The sequence below is a fragment of the Ictidomys tridecemlineatus genome, chromosome 11 (assembly GCF_052094955.1).
Source record: "Ictidomys tridecemlineatus isolate mIctTri1 chromosome 11, mIctTri1.hap1, whole genome shotgun sequence".
Classification (NCBI taxonomy): Eukaryota; Metazoa; Chordata; class Mammalia; order Rodentia; family Sciuridae; genus Ictidomys; species Ictidomys tridecemlineatus.
In genome coordinates, this window is record NC_135487.1 from 12,440,695 (window position 1) to 12,457,523 (window position 16,829).

The 16,829-nt window shown below is 55.7% G+C and overlaps 1 protein-coding gene across 5 annotated transcripts; it reads left to right on the forward strand.

Moving 5' to 3' along the window:
- Window positions 1-52: 52 nt before the first annotated feature.
- On the forward strand, window positions 53-15,246 carry Slc66a1 (solute carrier family 66 member 1). 5 transcript variants are annotated; one of them, XM_078025452.1, is made up of 9 exons: window positions 53-212; window positions 597-705; window positions 3,591-3,833; window positions 10,829-10,958; window positions 11,591-11,678; window positions 12,480-12,622; window positions 12,764-12,856; window positions 13,428-13,625; window positions 14,796-15,246. In XM_078025452.1, the coding sequence occupies exons 3-9, from the start codon at window positions 3,670-3,672 to the stop codon at window positions 14,853-14,855; spliced, it is 876 nt and encodes a 291-aa protein (XP_077881578.1). In that variant the 5' UTR covers window positions 53-212; window positions 597-705; window positions 3,591-3,669; the 3' UTR covers window positions 14,856-15,246. The 5 variants fall into 5 exon arrangements, with proteins under 5 accessions (XP_077881578.1, XP_077881575.1, XP_077881577.1 ...); XM_078025449.1 differs by lacking the exon at window positions 14,796-15,246 and having other exon boundaries at window positions 13,428-14,737; XM_078025451.1 differs by lacking the exon at window positions 14,796-15,246 and having other exon boundaries at window positions 13,412-13,739.
- The last annotated feature ends 1,583 nt before the right edge of the window (window positions 15,247-16,829 follow it).

The window sequence follows — 16,829 nt, forward strand, 5'->3', positions numbered from 1 at the left end:
AGGAGCGTTGAGGTAAGGGAGCGAGGCCGGGGCGCGCGGTGCTTTCCGGCGCACACACGCCGCGCCGAGACGCCTCCAGGGACCATCTGCCAAGTGCGCGGCGTAAGAGGCGGAGCCGCGCGGCTCTGGGACCTGGCGACGGCGCTGTGTCAGCTGACCGAGGCTGGGACCAAACCTAGAAGCCTGGTCCCCCCGCGGCGGATCTCGACGTGGTGAGGTGGCTGGGGGCTGGCAGCGGACCCCAAGGCTGGGGGTCGGGACTCTTGGTGCTTTCTGCACGTCTTTCCAGCATCTCACTCCAGCCTCTGCACGGTCCCGGGCTTCTGTCCCCTCCTGTGGCGCGAGATCCTGGGGCGAGACACCGGGCCGGCACTGAGTAGCCCTCAGGGCCCGCGTCGCCCCCACCTCGGGGGCGATCACCACGGCTTCTTGGGCTGGCCTGGCCAGTGTTTGGGCTCTGAGTCCTCTTTCACCTGCTGGTGGCGGTCGACGGGCCCCCTGGCTTCCGATGGCTTTGTTTTCCCCCGGGCGGGCCGGGCGAGGGGGGCTCGCGGCGCTGGCCCCAGCGGCCGCCCTGTCATTATCCTTCTAAACAGGCGGCCCGCGCCAGGCTGAGTCACCAGGAGGGAGTTGTGGCCGCCGCTCCGGAGGCTTGGAGTGGGTGGAATCCTCAAGCCAGGACGCTCCACGCCGCATTCTGCCCAGGTATGCAGGGAGGGGAGCCCAGATGGGCCCCTCCCACGCCATACTTAGGGCAAGGGTCCACGTGTGTGCTGGGGGAGTGTGGATTTAGATATGTGAGGACTGGCCAGGGTCTTGTCCATTCAGCTTACTGAAGGCTACTCTGTGCCTGGGACCCGGGTGGGTTGGAGTGGGGTGGGAGTGGGATAGCAAGAGCAGACAAATAGCCATCCCTGAAGGTTACTATCCGAGTGTGTGCCTTGTGCTGGGCACCAGTCTAACGGCTGGCTCTGGGTTATCTCATCCAACTCTGGCAGGCAGCAGGCAGGTTAGCTCTTGCCCTCCATCCCAGGCCCTCTGAGATCACAATATTGCTCTTCTTTCCTTTTCTTTTCTCTTTTTTTCTCTTTCTCCTCCTTTATGATTCTCTTTTCCTCCCTCCTGTTTCCTTTCTCTCCGTGTCAACATTCACTGTGCACCTGGTGTCACAGGCCGTGAGAATAGGAAGTACACAACCAGGTTAAGGGGAGAAGAGCGTGTGTAAACAGCAGTGGTTGGCTGAGGCCTGTGGGTAAGCCTTCTTCGTGTGTGGCCTATGACAGGGGAGGAGGCAGCAGGTCCTGTCTGGCTACCTCTTCTAGGCCTCTTGGATAGGGCAGTTCAGAACTGGGTCATAGTATGTCTTTGCCAGGCCTTCAAGGGTGATAAGGGCCTTACTAGGGAAAGAGAAAGCAGTGAAGATGTCTGACCCTGAAATGACTCTTCGAGGACTTGGAGCAGGAGATAAAGTTAAGAGGGCAGTTCTGGTGTCTTGGGGCCTTGCCCTCAAGGACTTTAGCTTGATCCGGTAAACCAAGGTGGACACTTGCTCTGCTTTGGTGGGAAGTCATCTCTCTGGCTTCCCTTGGGATCCAGGAGAAGGTTTGGGTGGGGCTAGAGATGCTCTCTCCAGCCCAGCCTTTCTCAAAGTGCATCGTGTGCACCGGGATTCTTTAAGAAGCTGAGCAGAGGGTCCTGCGGGAACCCAGAATCCCTGTCCACCCCATTTCTGTCTTAATCTGGTGAAAGGAGGGAGTGAGCAAGAGGCCCCAGGGTGGTCAAGATACTGGACTCTCTTGTTTACATCAGACACTAGCCTGTGTTGGATCAGACATGGACCGAGAGGGTCATGTGCATTTCGTCACCCCAGCCACCCCAAGGACGGAGTGTCATTAGCCCTGTTTTATAGATGGGCTCAAACAGATTAACTCACTTGCCCAAGTCCACTCATCCTCATCTGTAAAATGGGTCAGTGTTCCCTGAAGGTTACTATCTGAGTGTGTGCCTTCTTAATGACATGTGCTGACACGTGATGCACTTCAGGGGCATGCTTAGAATCCACGGGGGAGGAAGAAGGAGGCAGTCCAGGTGAGGAGCTGGCTGGGGAGCAAAAGGACTGGATTTGAAATGCCTGTGGCATTGCAGAGGTGCAGTTCTTACCTGGACCGAGTGTTAATCGGGGTGGCCTTGTGGGTGCCAGTGACAGACATCAGGTATATGCTTCCATCAAGGGTAGCCGCCGAGATCCAGGAGAAGGCTTTCTGCCACCCTGAGCCTGGCCCTGGAGATACTGCAGGGAGCAGTCCAGACAGTGATCTGGCACGCCCTTGCCCTCAGAGCCAGGGCTTCTAAGCACAGCTAGTCACATTTGGACTGAGAACCTCAGCTTCCTAAGAAAAGGAGCTGACTCGCTTCCTTTTCCTCCCTGACGCTGCCCGCTCCCTGCGACCTCAGCATTTCCCTGCATCCAGCCAGGGCATTGCTTTGTGAGGAGCCCGGGGCCCCCGGCACAAGTGGGAAGTGAGGTGGCTGGAGCACACCCCCAGCCTGGGTGAGGAAACTCCCTCTTGGCACAGCGAGAAAAGGGGAAGCCAGGTTTCTCCTCTGCCAGAAGCCAGCAGCACCAGCAGGGACAAGAAGCATCTGAGGCAGTGGGGTGTGGCAGGTCTCCGTCCTGGGCTTGGCTCCGTTGCTTCCTATCTGAGTGGCCTGGCAGATCACGGCCCTCTGCTGGTTTGAGGTGCCTCCTGGATCTATCAGTGGTCCCTGCTGGGCACAGAAAATACTGGACAGGTGCCTAGCACAGAGTCCGGCAGTCAGGATGGTGGTGACTGTCATGGATGAAGGTGGCCCTGGCTAGACCCTGCTTCCTCTCCCCTGCAGGTTATCACTCAGGCAGTGAGGGCTCTACTTTGTCCTGGGAGGGACCTTCTCTACTGGCCCCCATGCCAGCCATGTTCCGGCTTGGGAGGTGGCTGTCGATTCCCATGGGCCACAACAGGAGCACCTGGGGGGACTCCAGCATCCTGTGTGTGGATCCCAGCCATCTGACCGATGCATAGGCAGCTGTCCTTCCAATGAGATCATGAACTTAACAGGCCTGGCCTCCCAGACCCTCCCAGGATAATTTACAGCAAAAACAGAATCAACCTAAATGTTTATGGGTTATAACAAAAGCTCACCCTGGGGACCCAGTTCTACGTGCTGTTTGTCTGAACGCACTTAAGCAGCACAGCAGCCATACGAGGCAGGCCCTGTCACTACCCCACTGCTTAGGAGAGGGCCGGGGCCCGAGAGGCCGAGACTGGCCCACGATGGAAGCGCTGCCCAGTGAGACGCTGGGAGGTGAATGCACTTGTCTCGACCACAGCCCCTGCTCTCCCCCAGCGCATGTTTGAGGTTGTCAGAGCTTGATTTGATCTGTGTCCCCAGAGGCCATTGCATCCTGTGGGGGAGGACTGTGTCTTCCTCCTCTTCTGGCTCAGGGGCTTGGTCAGGGGCAGATGACTGGGCCCAGGCAGCGTAAGTCGGGATGACCATGGACGGGAGCTGGACCTTCCACCGCTGAGGCCTCCTCTCTCTCCCTGTAGGACCAACCTCGCCTGCTCTGCACGCCAGCGCCTTCTCCCACGCAGCCCTTGCAGGCGGGGGGCCCCTCTCCCTGCAGCCATGGTCCGGAGGAAACTGGGCCCTGGCAACTTCTCCAGCTGCCCCAATGGATCCAGCCAGTGGATATGGGATGTGTTTGGCGAATGTGCCCAGGACGCCTGGGACGAGGCCAGCGTGGGCCTGGGCTTGATCTCCATTTTCTGCTTTGCAGCATCCACCTTCCCGTGAGTAGTCCCCGGTGGCAGAGTTGGGCGGGGACAGTGGCTGTGCTGGCCTCCAGGCCAGGTGTACCCCTTCTCTTCCTCCAGCTGCATTCACTGACAGTAGGTCCAGCCTCATGCTGGACAATGCCTATAGAGACGCAAGAACATTTGCAGCAGTTTATTGAGTGCCTGCTGTGTACCTGGCTCAGTTCCAAGGGCTGGACATGCTTTTACCTCATCTGGTCCTCTTAACAACCCTGTGACAGAGCTAGTTATTTTCCCTATATGACAGAGGAGGGAACTGAAACCCAGGGGGGTGAAGGAACTGGCCCTGGGTTGCATAGCTGTGAAGGTGGGGAGCGGGCCTCCTGGAGGCAGCAAGCGAGCAGGCTCTCGACCTCGGAGCTTGGACAGTCTGGGGGTGGAGACAGAGCTGCGGTGTGAGCACTGCTGTTTTGGGGGTCCAAGGACACTGTGCCTGACAGCACAGGGGTCAGGAGCGTCCACACTCAGTTCCATCACATCGCTGCTGTGAGTCTGGTGTCTTCTCGTCTCTGAAATGGGAACAGGTTGCCATCCTTGGGTTGCTGCGAGGGTGACGTAGGGGAGTGTAAGGCACACTTGGGCCTTCACACGCAGAGGAGAGGGCACCTCCCCAGGCTGCAGGGGCAGGAGGGGGTCGCAGAAAGGGCCTGGAGGTCGGCCCTAAGCCAGGAGCTGTCGGAGAGGTGAGAACTGGAGTGTGGGGGAGAGTGCGTCAGGGGACAGCAGGTGGAGGAGACAAGGGACAGTGTCGCAGCACTTGGCTGGACAGTGTGGGGAGATCAAGGAGGTCAGCAAAGGAGGTGCCACCCGAGGCTTGCTCTCCAGTGTTAAGAAACGAGCTCATGGTAGAGCGTGTGCCCTGGGTTCCACCCCCAGAAAAACAACCACCACCAAAAGGTCGCTGCTCTTTATTGGGAGGCCCAACATCATGGTTTGATCAGGGGCTTCCCGTGGTTTTAGTAGCTTCGTTAAGAGCATTCGCCTGTGGTACAGCTGACCCATTTCAACGTGTAAGTCAACGATTTAGTGGATCCAGAGTTGGGTAACGGTTGCCACGATTCATCTTAGAACGTTTCCTCACCCGAAAAGAAACGCGCCCGTCAGCAGTCACTTCTCCTTTCCCCAACCCTCTGTCCTGGCGGCCACCCGTCTCCTTTCTCTGTCTCTGTAGATTAGCCTGATCTGGACATTTCTTGTTTTTGTACAGAAGTTTAATTTTTACTTATGAATTGTTTTATATCGTATAGTTTTACATGAGGACACTGTTGTCCGTCAGAATAAACATCAAGTGATGTTAAACAAACACACAAACAAAAATCTCTTTAGGATCCTCAGTAATTTTTAGGATATGAGGGGATTCATAGAGAAAGGATTTTGAGAACTGCAGCTTAAATTCTTCCCCTTGACCTTGACATTCTAAGTAGAACTACACCGCAGTTCATCAGTCACCAAATACTGTCATGTCGGCATCTGTTGAGCAGTTGGGAATTTATACAGAACTGAGAGGAAACAGGAAGCACAGAAGGTTGTCCAGGTGACGAGCTCACAACGGGGAGGCGGAGTCTCGGTGAGGTGAGCGGGTGTTGGCTGTTGGACAAGTAGGTGGCTAAAATTGGTGGTGTTTCTAAAAGAGTCAACTCGGAATTCTCCTATGAACGGCCTCAAAGAACCCCGCGGATAGCTGGGGATAGAGAAAAGGAGGCCGTGGCAGACTGCCTGCCCGACACCCGCACGCCACAGTGCTGGATACCCCCGCTCAGTGTCCTCGGCGGGGGACTGTGGTCAGTTTGCCAGGAAGCCAGGGCACCCAGGACAGGATGGCACGTTTTGTCTCAAATGCAAAGTGCACACACACAGAGCCACCCACCCACACAATAAAAAACGCTCAAATCTCTATCAAGTACATCAAGCCACTTCCCAGAAGCTCCTGGGGGAAAATTGCGTTTCATAGGTGACCTGTATTTCAGTATTTGATGAAAAATGCAAAGTCTGTCTCTTTTTTCTCTTTCGGCATTCTTGTCACTACAGCGAGAGGAGTCGTGTTTTAAGTGCTTATCAAACTTAAACCCCATGGGGATATAAACCTGGATAATAACTCAATAAGATAAGCATTTTTTTCAAGGAAATTGTGCTATGGGGAGGGTTGGATAATGAAACCCATGAAACATATGTATATTTTAATATCTAATATTAGCATATTTTTTTTTATTTAATGAAACTAGATAGCAGCATCTTTATTATATGTCCTGAATTTTGTCCCTTGATTTTATTGTTTTTTCAGGAAAAAAAAAATGAGCCCCTTAATTTATGAAGCTTGGGAATATTTTTAGATTCAGGCACCTCAGGCTTCATGTAATTAACAAATTGCTTCTAATCCAGAAATTTCTAATGGCAGTTCTGCTCCCCTGCGTACTAGGCCAGTAAAATTTTATTGCCTTTGTCAAGTTTTATGTAAGTATCCTATACAAATACTTGTTTTAAGCATATAAATATCATTCACATAGTAATATTTAACAATGTATCTGATCCACATCATTTGCAAAGCTTGCCACTTTTCTCTGTCCTTCACTCAGAATGTCATTTTGTTTAGTCTGATACCTTAAAATGATGGTGCTAATATGGCTGTGTTTTTTTTATCTTGCTCTTCTGGGGTACACAAACACAAAAATTATCTTATTTCAACAGAAGACCCTGCTCATAACAAGAAAGCATGAAAATCTTCAGAGAACTCTTTTAAGGATGGAAATTATCCCATGAATTCCTGCGGGCTTAAGAACCCTTCATGATGTCTTTTCTGGCAATCCCCCACCCTTGTGTCCCACCCTCTCCCCGGCCCACACTCCAATCCTAATGTTCATTCTCAATTCATCGCGTCCAGTAGAAAGAGAATCCTGCTGAGATCTAAACTCTCCATCCATCAGGACAAAATCCTTTTATTTTTTAAACATTTTTAGATGTAGATGGACACAATATCTTTATTTATTTATTTTTAATGTGGTGCTGAGGATCCCACCCAGTGGGATCACATGTGAGGCAAGCGCTCTACCACTGAGCTACAGCCCCAGCCAGCCCCAGGACACAGTCCTTTTAAATTGATGTGCTGAGTCACTAATATTAGAGAGAGGAACAAATTGATTTTTAAAGTCAATAAAATACAACAATCCTTAGGATGCAAATGGAGATGTTTGATCTGGACATTTCATCATTGACTTAAATGGAATCATACAGTGTGTGACTTTTGGCACTAGTTTCTGTCACTCGGTAAGGTCTTCAAGATTCAAATGTGTTGCTGGTGCAGGGGTACCTGCCTCTTGTCCAGCTGCTTGGGAGGCTGAGGCTGGAGGATCACATGAACCCAGGAATTCAAGGATAGCTCGGGCAACATAGCTGAACCCTGTCTCAGAGGAAGATAGATAGACAGATAGATAGACAGAAAGGGGGAGAGAGAGAAGAGAAGAGAAGAGAAGAGAGAAGCTAGGCTAAGTGACACATACCCACAATCTCAATTCCAGCAACTTGGGAGACCAAAGCAGGAGGATCAAATTCAAGGCCAGCCTCAGCAAATTAGTGAGGCCCTAAGTGAGACCCTGTCTCAGAATAAAAAATAAACAGGGCTGTGGTTGTGGCTCAGTGGTAAAGTACTTCTGGGTTCAGCTGGAAGGAAGGAAATAAGAAGAGAGCGAGGGAGGGAAGGAAAGATGGAAGAAAGGAAGGTTAGTCATCCATGTTGTATCATGTATCAGTAGTTCAGTCCTTTTTATAGCTGAATAATATTCCATTCTATGTACATACCACATTTTGTTCATGCATTCATCCATGGTGAACATTGGAATCATTACCCTTTTTATTTTTTTATTTTAAGATTTTTTTTTTTTTTTCAGTTTTCGGCAGACACAACATCTTTGTTTGTATGTGGTGCTGAGGATCCAACCCGGGCTGCACGCATGCCAGGCCAGCGTGCTACCGCTTGAGCCACATCCCCAGCCCTCATTGCCCTTTTTAGTTACTGCGATTCCTATTGAATGTGTGTTCACATAGAAGTGTTAGTGGAGATTTATGTTTTTACTTCTCTTGAGTAATTTTCCTAGGATTAGAATTACTAAGTCAAATAGTAATTGTTTAATCTTTTTTGGGGGGGCAGGGTGCAAGGGTGGTACTGTGTTGGGCCACATTCTCAGTCCTATTTATTTATTTATTTATTTTGGTTGCCAGGGATTGAACTTGGGCACTCGACCACTGAGCCACATCCCTAGCCCTATTTTATATTTTTTATTGGATACAAGGTCTCATTGAGTTGCTTAGCACCTCACTAAATTGCTGCGGCTGGCTTTGAACTTGCAATCCTGCTGCCTCTGCCCCCCTCCCCAAGCCCCTGGGATTACAGGCGTGTGCCACCGTGCCCGGCTTTTATTATTTATTTTGAGACAGGGTCTGGCTAAGTTACTGAGGCTGGCCTGGAACTTGCGATCCTCCTGCCTCAGCCTCCTGAGTCACTGGGATCACAGGTGTTTGTCACTGTGGCCAGCCTAACTTTTGTTTAAAATTTTGAGGACTTGCTGGACTGTTTTCCCAATGGGCTGTTCGTTTCACACTCCCCCCAGCAGTGTTTAGGGATCCACTGTCTCCAGATCCCCCTTAGGACCCGGCTCTGTGTGGTTTCATCACAGCTGTCCTCGTGCGTGTGCGGTGGTATCTAATGATGTCTACTTTATGTTTTTGGTTTTTTCCCCCTTTTGGTGTCATATCTAATCCAAGTACCAAAGACTGGGCCTTTTATCCTAAGAGGTTTCCAGATGTGACTTACGTTTGGTTGTTTGATCTGTTTGTGTTATAGTTCATATATGGTGTGAGGGAGGGGCTCACCTTCATTCTTACAACTGTGGATTTCCAGGTGTCCCAGCATCGGGTGTTGACAGACTGTCCCTTCCCTGTTGAACCACCCCAGTGCCCTGTTGGAGGCTTCCATTCTGCTGAGTCACCTGCTCCCAGGTGCCAGGTGCCCCGCGGCATGGGAAACCAGGGGGATGCATTCTTACCTCTGCAGAGCATCTAGGGAAGTAGGATGGGAGCCTGGAGCTTGGAGGCCAGGAAGCTCAGTGAGCGGTGGGCGGGGGGTGGGGTGGGGTGGGGTAGGGGCCACAGGAGGAACCCTGCAGGGGCTGGGTGACTGATGGAGGCTGGGGAGGCTACCTGTGTCCGGGAGAACTTGCCAGCAGTATCTGAGGAGCTCCTGGAGCTTCCGCTTCCTGCCTGGGCCTGGCTGGTTAACCAGTGAGGGGGTTGGAGGTTGTGGAGGGAGTCCCCGGTGACAGCGGAAGGGCAGCCACCTCCCAGTTGTTCCTAGGACTCTGGGTCCCCTGGGTGGACAAAGTCACTCTCCTGCAGTTTATGAGACAACCAAGCGGAGCATCTTGGGAGGTGCCTGAGGGCCAGGGGGTAAGCCTTCATCCGGGCCTTCTCCCTGCTGGGCCTCTGCTGGCAGCTGCCCCTGCCCCCAGCAAGTGTGAGTCCAGGAGGGGTGTGGCTTTTGGGTGTCACCAAGAAGGAGGAGAAGGGGCCTGCAGGGCTCCCGAGGAGGAAGCCCAGGGAGGAGCGATTTCTGGCTATTTCCGAGACATGAAAGATGAAGTGGCGTCCCGTCCCGCCCTGTCCCGTCCCTTCCCGGAGCCATCCTGAGGTGAAGGGAAGGCAGCCCTGAGTTGGGGTGGGGGCCTCGGGGCCTTGCAGGGAGGTGCCAGAGGATGTGGTCCTTACTGAGGAGCAAAACACCGGGCAGCTGTTTTCGGCAAGACTGGGGTTTTAGAAAGATCCCCGAGTGGAAGGGTGGCTTTGAGGGGAACCGACGTGGCTAGGCCTGGTGGGGGGAGGGGCTGTGAGTGATGTGGCGGTGGCAAGGGCCAGGCCCAGGCCTTCTTGGTCTGGCCTTGGGCAGCGGGTGGATAGTTTAGTTTCTCCCTTTCCTTTTCTTTTTGGTGCTGAGGATGGAACCCAGGGCCTCGCCCAAGCCCCACCGTGGGGCCACCCGAGCCCCCTCTTCTCTCCTTTGCTGGTCCTTCCTTTTTTGCTCTTTGCAGATGATTCAAAAAGAAGCTTGAGGTCTTGAGGGTGCAGCTCGGTGACGGTCTAGCCCAGCACGTGGGAGGCCCCGCCCCGGGTCCCTCCTCAGCGCTGGGGGGAGGGCAGGGAGGGGAAGTCTGAGCAGCTAATGGCTTGGGTGGGGTGTGAGTCCAAGCCGTGTGACATGACCTCCAGGGTCCCGGGACAAGGACCATGATAGACCTGACTTCACGGGGGCGTGGGGACTGGAGGCGCTAAGACACACCAAGGGCTCTGAGCCCTGTGACCCTCTGTGGCAGCACTGGCTCACGCGGGGACTCGGCTCCTATTACCACCCGATCACAGTTCCAGGGAAAGGGTCCCAACGCCAGGGACCTTCTGGAAAACATGCAGGGAAGCAAAAGCCTGGGATGTTTGTTCCAGAGTGACAGGATCCCTGCCTGCGCTCCTCGCCGGCCCTCTGAGGACAGGCAGGCTGTGGTCTGGCCTGTCATATCAAGCGCTCCAGGGTCCCGGGCCCGGCCACCGACGCCATCTTGCCTCCAACTCCCCTGTCCTGATCCAAAAAAAAGAGCATCCAGGGAACCTGTGAAGTTGTCCTTAGGGCCTGACACAGACTTTAGGACCCCACGTCCCCAGGGACCCAGGGTCCCGTGGAGGGGATCCTGAGAAGCATGGGGTCTCCAGGAGATGCGCAGCCCTAGGGCCGTCAGGCCAGAAGAGGGCGCCCCGTAGGAATCCCCTGAAGGGCAGAGAGAGGAAGGAAGGATGGGCTCCTGGGCTGCCTCCTGGCCATTGCTGCCCCTGCCTCCCTGTACCACGGTCAGTCTCCTCTTCTGGGGAAGGTTCCCTCACTGGCCCTCGAAGGCGGCTCCACAGCCCCCAGCCTCTGAGCTGTGTCCCCTCTTCCATAGCCAGTACATCAAGGCCTGCAAGACCGGCAACATGGACCAGGCCCTGTCCCTGTGGTTCCTCCTCGGCTGGATTGGCGGAGATTCCTGCAACCTCATCGGCTCCTTTCTGGCTGACCAGCTGCCCCTGCAGGTGGGCAGGTCCCTGGGCAGGTGGGGCAGCTAAGGACAGCCCTGGCAGAGAGGCCTTGGGAGCAGCTGCCAGAAGAGGTCCAGGCTTCAGAATCCTGACCCCGCACCTAGAGAAAGCCTTCTGCCTGCTGTGCTGTGTGATAGTGGGCAAGTCATTGCCCTCTCTGGGCCTCAGTTTCCCCATCTGCAGTGTGAGTTTACCAAACCCAGGGCTCTTTAGCTTCTGAAGTGTTTTCTGGATGTGGGGCCCTGGAGGAAATGAAGTCTCTGGGAACCCCAGATGTCATTATCTCCGGTGGCCAGGCAGAACTGGGAATCCCAGGAAGACAGTGTCTTCCCGAGAGGGACCATGAAGCCTCGACTGCTCTCATGGCTAAACCAAGGCGTCACGTGACCCCCGAGTTCTGTGTTGTCCTGGCAGTGCCAGCCGTGGGTCCTTGGCACCTGCCGGGGCTGGATGCCTAGTGGGTCCCGCGGCCTGCCTGCTCTCTCGTGCCAGGGTAGGTGACTCCTCCTTTCCAGGTGAGGAGACAGGCTCAGGGAGGCGAAGTGACGCAATCAGGTCCCCCAGCTGGGCTGCAGCAGTCTCCTGGGACCGCAGCCAGCGCCAGGGCCCTGTCCCTTGTCTTGCAGACCTACACAGCTGTCTATTACGTCCTGGCCGACCTGATGATGCTGACGCTGTACTTCCACTACAAGTTCAAGAAGCGGCCCTCTCTCTGTGAGTGGCAGCTGCTCTGGTCAGGAGCTCCGCTGGCAGCCCAGGGGGCCCGGGGCGGGGGAGGAAGCAGGGTTCCCACCGCAGGCTGATAAAACTGACCGCACACAGGCCTTATCTAGAAGCCTGGACCTCAATTAAACAAGATGGAAGGTCAGGGCGTGAACACATCCGGCCCAGACCACAGGGAGGGTCACTTCACTGAATTCTCATTCAGCACACATGGCCTCGCTCCTCTGTGCCTGGCCCCAGCCTTAGAGCTGGGAACTGAGGACATGTCACACGGGCTGCCTCTGCCCAGCAGGACTCAGAGGCACTATAGACAGGTCACTAGGAGGCAGTGGAGGCACTAGGCGGGCACTGAGCCTCACGGGCCTCTCTGCTTGGGATAACTGCCCCCCCCACCCCCGCTGCCGTCATTTCACCTTAAGGAAGGTTCTGTCATTGTACCTAATCTACAGATGAAGAATTAAAACTCAAAAAGGTTAGCTGGGAGTGGAGGCACGTGCCTGTGATCCCAGCAACTCAAGAGGCTGAGGCAGGTGGATCCCAAGTTCAAGGCCAGCCTTACCAACTTAGCAAAGCCCTAAGCAAATTAATAAGACTGTGTCTCAAAATAAAAAGGCTGGGGATGTAGCTCAGTGGTATCCAAAAATAAAAATAAAAACCCTCAAAGAGGTTAGGTCACTTGTCCAAGGCCACCCAGTACCTAAAAGCTTAGGGGCGAGGCTGGGACTCCATCCCAGCCTGTCTGTTGCCACTCAGACCCCTAACCTTGGCTTTTCTCTTCTGCCTCGTGTCCAGTATCTGCGCCCATCAATTCTGTGCTCGTGTTCACCTTGGGGACCGTGTGTACCGTGCCACTACTGAGGGGCACCAGCCCTGTGGCTGCCCAGAGGGAGGTCTTCCGGGGGAGGACACTCCTGTCCGTGGAGCCGGGCAATAAGGTGAGGTGGGGTGAGTGGCGGTACAGTGGGTGGGCTCCCCGCTGCGTGGTCAAGTGGGGTGGGGGATCACCCTCTGGGAGGGATCTCTCTGCACCTGCAGCGCCCACTCGCCACTGAGCAGTCTCTTCTGCCCCCACCCAGCCCTTCACGAAACAGGAGATCATTGGCTTTGTCATCGGCTCCATCTCCAGCGTGCTGTACCTGCTGTCCAGGCTGCCCCAGATCCGCACCAACGTGAGCCCCGAGTCGGGGTGGGCGGGTGCCAGGGCACGGAGCAGCTCTCCTGGGTTAAGAAGGAGCCTGGTGCAGGATTTTTTATTAGGATGGTCTGGGACCAGCCTCACTGTTGGCTTGGGCGAGTCACGTCCACTGTCTGCCTCAGTTTCTGCCTCTGGAAAATGGGCATGTGAGGGCCGCCATGGAGGGCTGCAGGAGACCCATGTGTGTCCCAGGGCAATTGGAGGTCACACGAGAGGGAGGAGCTAGGCTTGGAGGCTGAGGGGAGAAGGTGAGGGCAGCGGTGAGGAGGCTGGCCGGGCCCCAGGAGTCCAGGCAGGGCTGGAGAGTGAGGACCTGGGGCCGCCAGTCACTGGTGGGGCCTGGGTCAAGTGGTTGGAGCGAGGATGAGGTGTCTGGCCCTGGATGAGGCTGGTCTGTATGCCAGGCGCATGTTGGGTGCTGAGCAGATGGTAAAAAACCCGCTCAGAGTGTCATAATACAGGGCAGACAGACACATGGACAGTTACGGTCCAGAGTGTCAAGAGCCGTCTTTGATGTCTCTAACCCCAGCCCTCTTGGCCCCCAGTTCCTGCGGAAGTCAACCCAGGGCATCTCCTACTCGCTGTTCGCGCTGGTGATGCTGGGGAACACGCTGTATGGACTGAGTGTGCTGCTCAAAAACCCCGAGGTGGGCCAGAGCGAGGGCAGCTACCTGCTGCACCACCTGCCCTGGCTCGTGGGCAGCCTGGGCGTGCTGCTGCTTGACACTGTCATATCCTTCTCCGTGTCCAGGGCTGGGGAGCAGCGGGGGGCGGAGCTTCAGCACCTGTCTACCCATCTACCTAGCCATTCATCCCACCATTTACCCACCGACCTGGGCGACCTGGCACCCACCCACCCGCCCATCTGCCCATCAACCACCCGCCTACCATCAACCTACCCATCCACCCATCCCTCCCTCCCTCCTCGTATTAATCCATTCTAGAGTTCCTACCTCCTGTCTGCCAGGCACCAGATTCATTAGTGAGCAAGGACAGAATAGCCCTTGCCTGGTGACCCTTAGAGCTCAGTGGAGAGCCAGGCAGGACACAGGATTGTCAGCTAGTTCCTTCCTTGCAGCGATACCAAGAGCTGCAGAGAAAGATGGCAGGAGTGCTCTCCTCAGGTCTGCCCTGGCATTTGAGCTGGCCTGGGGGAGGAGACGTTGGTCAGGCAGAGGTGTGGAAGCAGAGTTCCAGGCACAGCTTGTGCAAAGGGCGTGAGGAATAGAAAAGAGGGCTCCATCCAGGCCATGGGAATACAAGCTGGAACATGGAGCCCCATGGGAGTTAGAGTCAGAAACCCTGGGTTCAAATCCTGCCTCCTCCACGACTTCATAGCTGTGTGACACAGCGCAGACCATCCAGCTGTGTCCCCATATCCCATCTAAGTCTGCAGTTGCTGTCTCACCAGGATAATGGGTGATTATGTCAGATAAGATATCGGAAAACTCCCCACGTGACCTGGCACTCAGTGAGTGCTCAGGAAATATTTGCTGAATGGCAGAACAGGACATTATTTGGGAGAAAGGAAACATGGGCCTTGTTTTAACATTTGCTGAGTCCCTGCAGGATGTGATAAGGAAAAAAAATTAAGCTCTAGTGGCCCCAAATGGCCCAGCCGCTTGGTACACCCCAAGGTGCTGTAGGGTGGCTGGACAGCAGGTCCTGGGCCTGCGAGGCAGGCGAGGCCACCTGAGGAAGGCCTTGGCTGGACTTGGAGACGAGTGGAGTGTGGTTGGGCACCGGGAGCCAGGACAGCATGCAGTGGGGAGGGAACAGCAAGAGCCAGGGCCGGGGGTCCTGCCTGGCCCCTCCCCTGTGAGGGGGGGTACCGAGGGAGGGTGAGAAGAGGGGACATGGGCCTCCGCTCCTGCTCCGTTAGCCTTGACGCCAGCCCTCAGATCTCCATCCAGTTCTTGATGTACAGGAACAACACCACGTCCTCAGAGCACGAGCCCCTCCTCCCCAGCTGACCGGCGCCTCAGAAGGACAGGGACCTCCAGGTGTCACGCCCAGGAAGCGAGAGCTGTTGCTGCCCCTGTATTGGGCCCTGGTGACGGCTCCTGGGGGAGGCTTAGAGTTCCTGGCCCAACTGTCTCCCCACCAGATCGACTGACTCTTCTAGAAGCAAGACAGTCGCAGGGCCGCCCAGCCACCCTGGAAACACACTTCCCGGGTCCAAGGCAGCTGTCCCAGGAAGCTTCGAGGGAGGGGCTGCGCAGAGAGCTCAGGGCTCAGAAGCCAGTGCGTGGCCCCTCCAGCCACCTACCTCATTCTGCCTGCACGCTGGGGCCACAGCTGCAGCAGGTGAACCGGGACAGTCCGGTGGATTCAAGATGACCTAGTAAACGGTACTTCCCAGAACCACCTGCTTCTGTTGCTCCTTCCCCAGGTGCCGGGGGCCTGGGCTGCTCTGAGGAACCTGGTGGATGGGGACCCAGTATGAGCTGGGCCAGAGGGGACACATCTGCCCACAGCCCTGACCCAGCCTCCTGGGGTGCCTTGTTCCTTTAACCTGCATCTCTGGGCCTCTCTGTGACCCACCCCACCTTAGTAGTGGGGACAAAGAAGTGAGAATCACATCAGTGGGGTCCTTGTTCCTGGTGCTCAGAAGAAGCAGAATAGTTCAGGTTCAGCTCGGTTGGCCTCTTAGCTTTTCAGTGCCTCAGTGACCTCTTCTGTGATATGGGGTGACAGTGACACCACTTCATATGTCCTTTTAAGGATTAAAGGAAACAGTGTAGTTTGGAGTTTAGCTCCAAACTCTGGTATGTAGTAATTGCTCAGCAAAGGTTAGCCTTGTTGATTTTCAGTTGGAAAAGAGGGACAGTCAGGTCTCTTTGGAGACAGGGTGGCTTCCTGGAGTGGTGACAGGCATCAGGGGAAGAGCAGGGTGTTGTGGCTGTCTCCCTAAACTGCTGAGACTGGGCCTGAACTTGCAACCCTCCTGCCTCCGCCTCCGAAGCAGCTGGGACTGCAGGCATGCGCCCCTGCACCCGGCCTCGGGCTGAAGCCAATTCCGGGGGCAGGGGCAGGTGCAAGGCCTGGGGCTGGGGCCTGGGCCGCTCCCACCTACCAAGGCCTGCCTGAACGAAGGCCAGACCTAGGCTGAGGACAAGGACCAGGTTCTGGGGACGGGGCTTGTGCAGGTAGCTCGTGGGTGGACAGGGTTTGGTTGGGGAGAACCTCTGTGGCTGGAGAGAGTGAGGAGAGGACTGGGGTCCAGGTGGGCAGTGAGAGCGGGAATGGCCAGTGTCCCCAGCCCCGTCTTGAAGGTGCTGTGGAGCTAGAGTGCCGTCGGCCATGCAGCTGGTCTGCTGAGCACTGCCAGGCCGCGTGCCTCGATGTCACGCTCACAGCCCCGGGTCCATGCCACAGCGCCCTGTGACAGGTGGAATGACGGGAAAGAGGAGTTGGGTGACTTGCCTAAGGTTGCCCAGCTGGGAGTGTTCCCTGGGTGACACATTAGGCCCTCGGCTGACAGTGGCCTTCTTCACCCGGTTGGAGCCGAGGCCTGGAGTGGGGCTCTCTCTCCCTCCCTGGCTGGGGGTCCTGGGTGTGGCGGTGCCATCCAGCCTTACTGTGCTGGGCTCAGTCCCCCTTCCAATCTGGGCGGCCTTTCTGCGAGTCTCTGGACCACAGGGGAGGGTGCTCCCGGCCACTGCTGGCCACAGGTACCATTCGCCAGCCGGACATGTGGCTGCATCCAGGGCTCCATGCCACTCACCTGGGCCAGGTGGCACCCTGTCGGCCTGAAGACCCGGTGCTCCGTGTAGCAGCATGAACCCAAGGGCAGGCCCAACTAGAGCTGGGCAGGAGGGAAAATGAAACCACAGCCCGGCCCCGGGAAGCCCCCGTCTAGTGGGAGTGTCCTTGTCCCTTCCTCTGGGAAGTGCCCAGGCTGATGGGGGGCTCTTGCTTTCAGGTGTCCAGTTTGCTGAGAGCTG

Excerpts from the sequence above, each read along its gene's own strand:
- Slc66a1 (XM_078025449.1), top strand. The coding sequence starts at position 3,670 with ATGGTCCGGAGGAAACTGGGCCCTGGCAACTTCTCCAGCTGCCCCAAT. Across the intron at positions 11,679-12,479 it reads CAAGAAGCGGCCCTCTCTCT|TATCTGCGCCCATCAATTCT; the intron begins GTGAGTGGCAGC and ends CCTCGTGTCCAG. Across the intron at positions 12,623-12,763 it reads CCGTGGAGCCGGGCAATAAG|CCCTTCACGAAACAGGAGAT; the intron begins GTGAGGTGGGGT and ends GCCCCCACCCAG.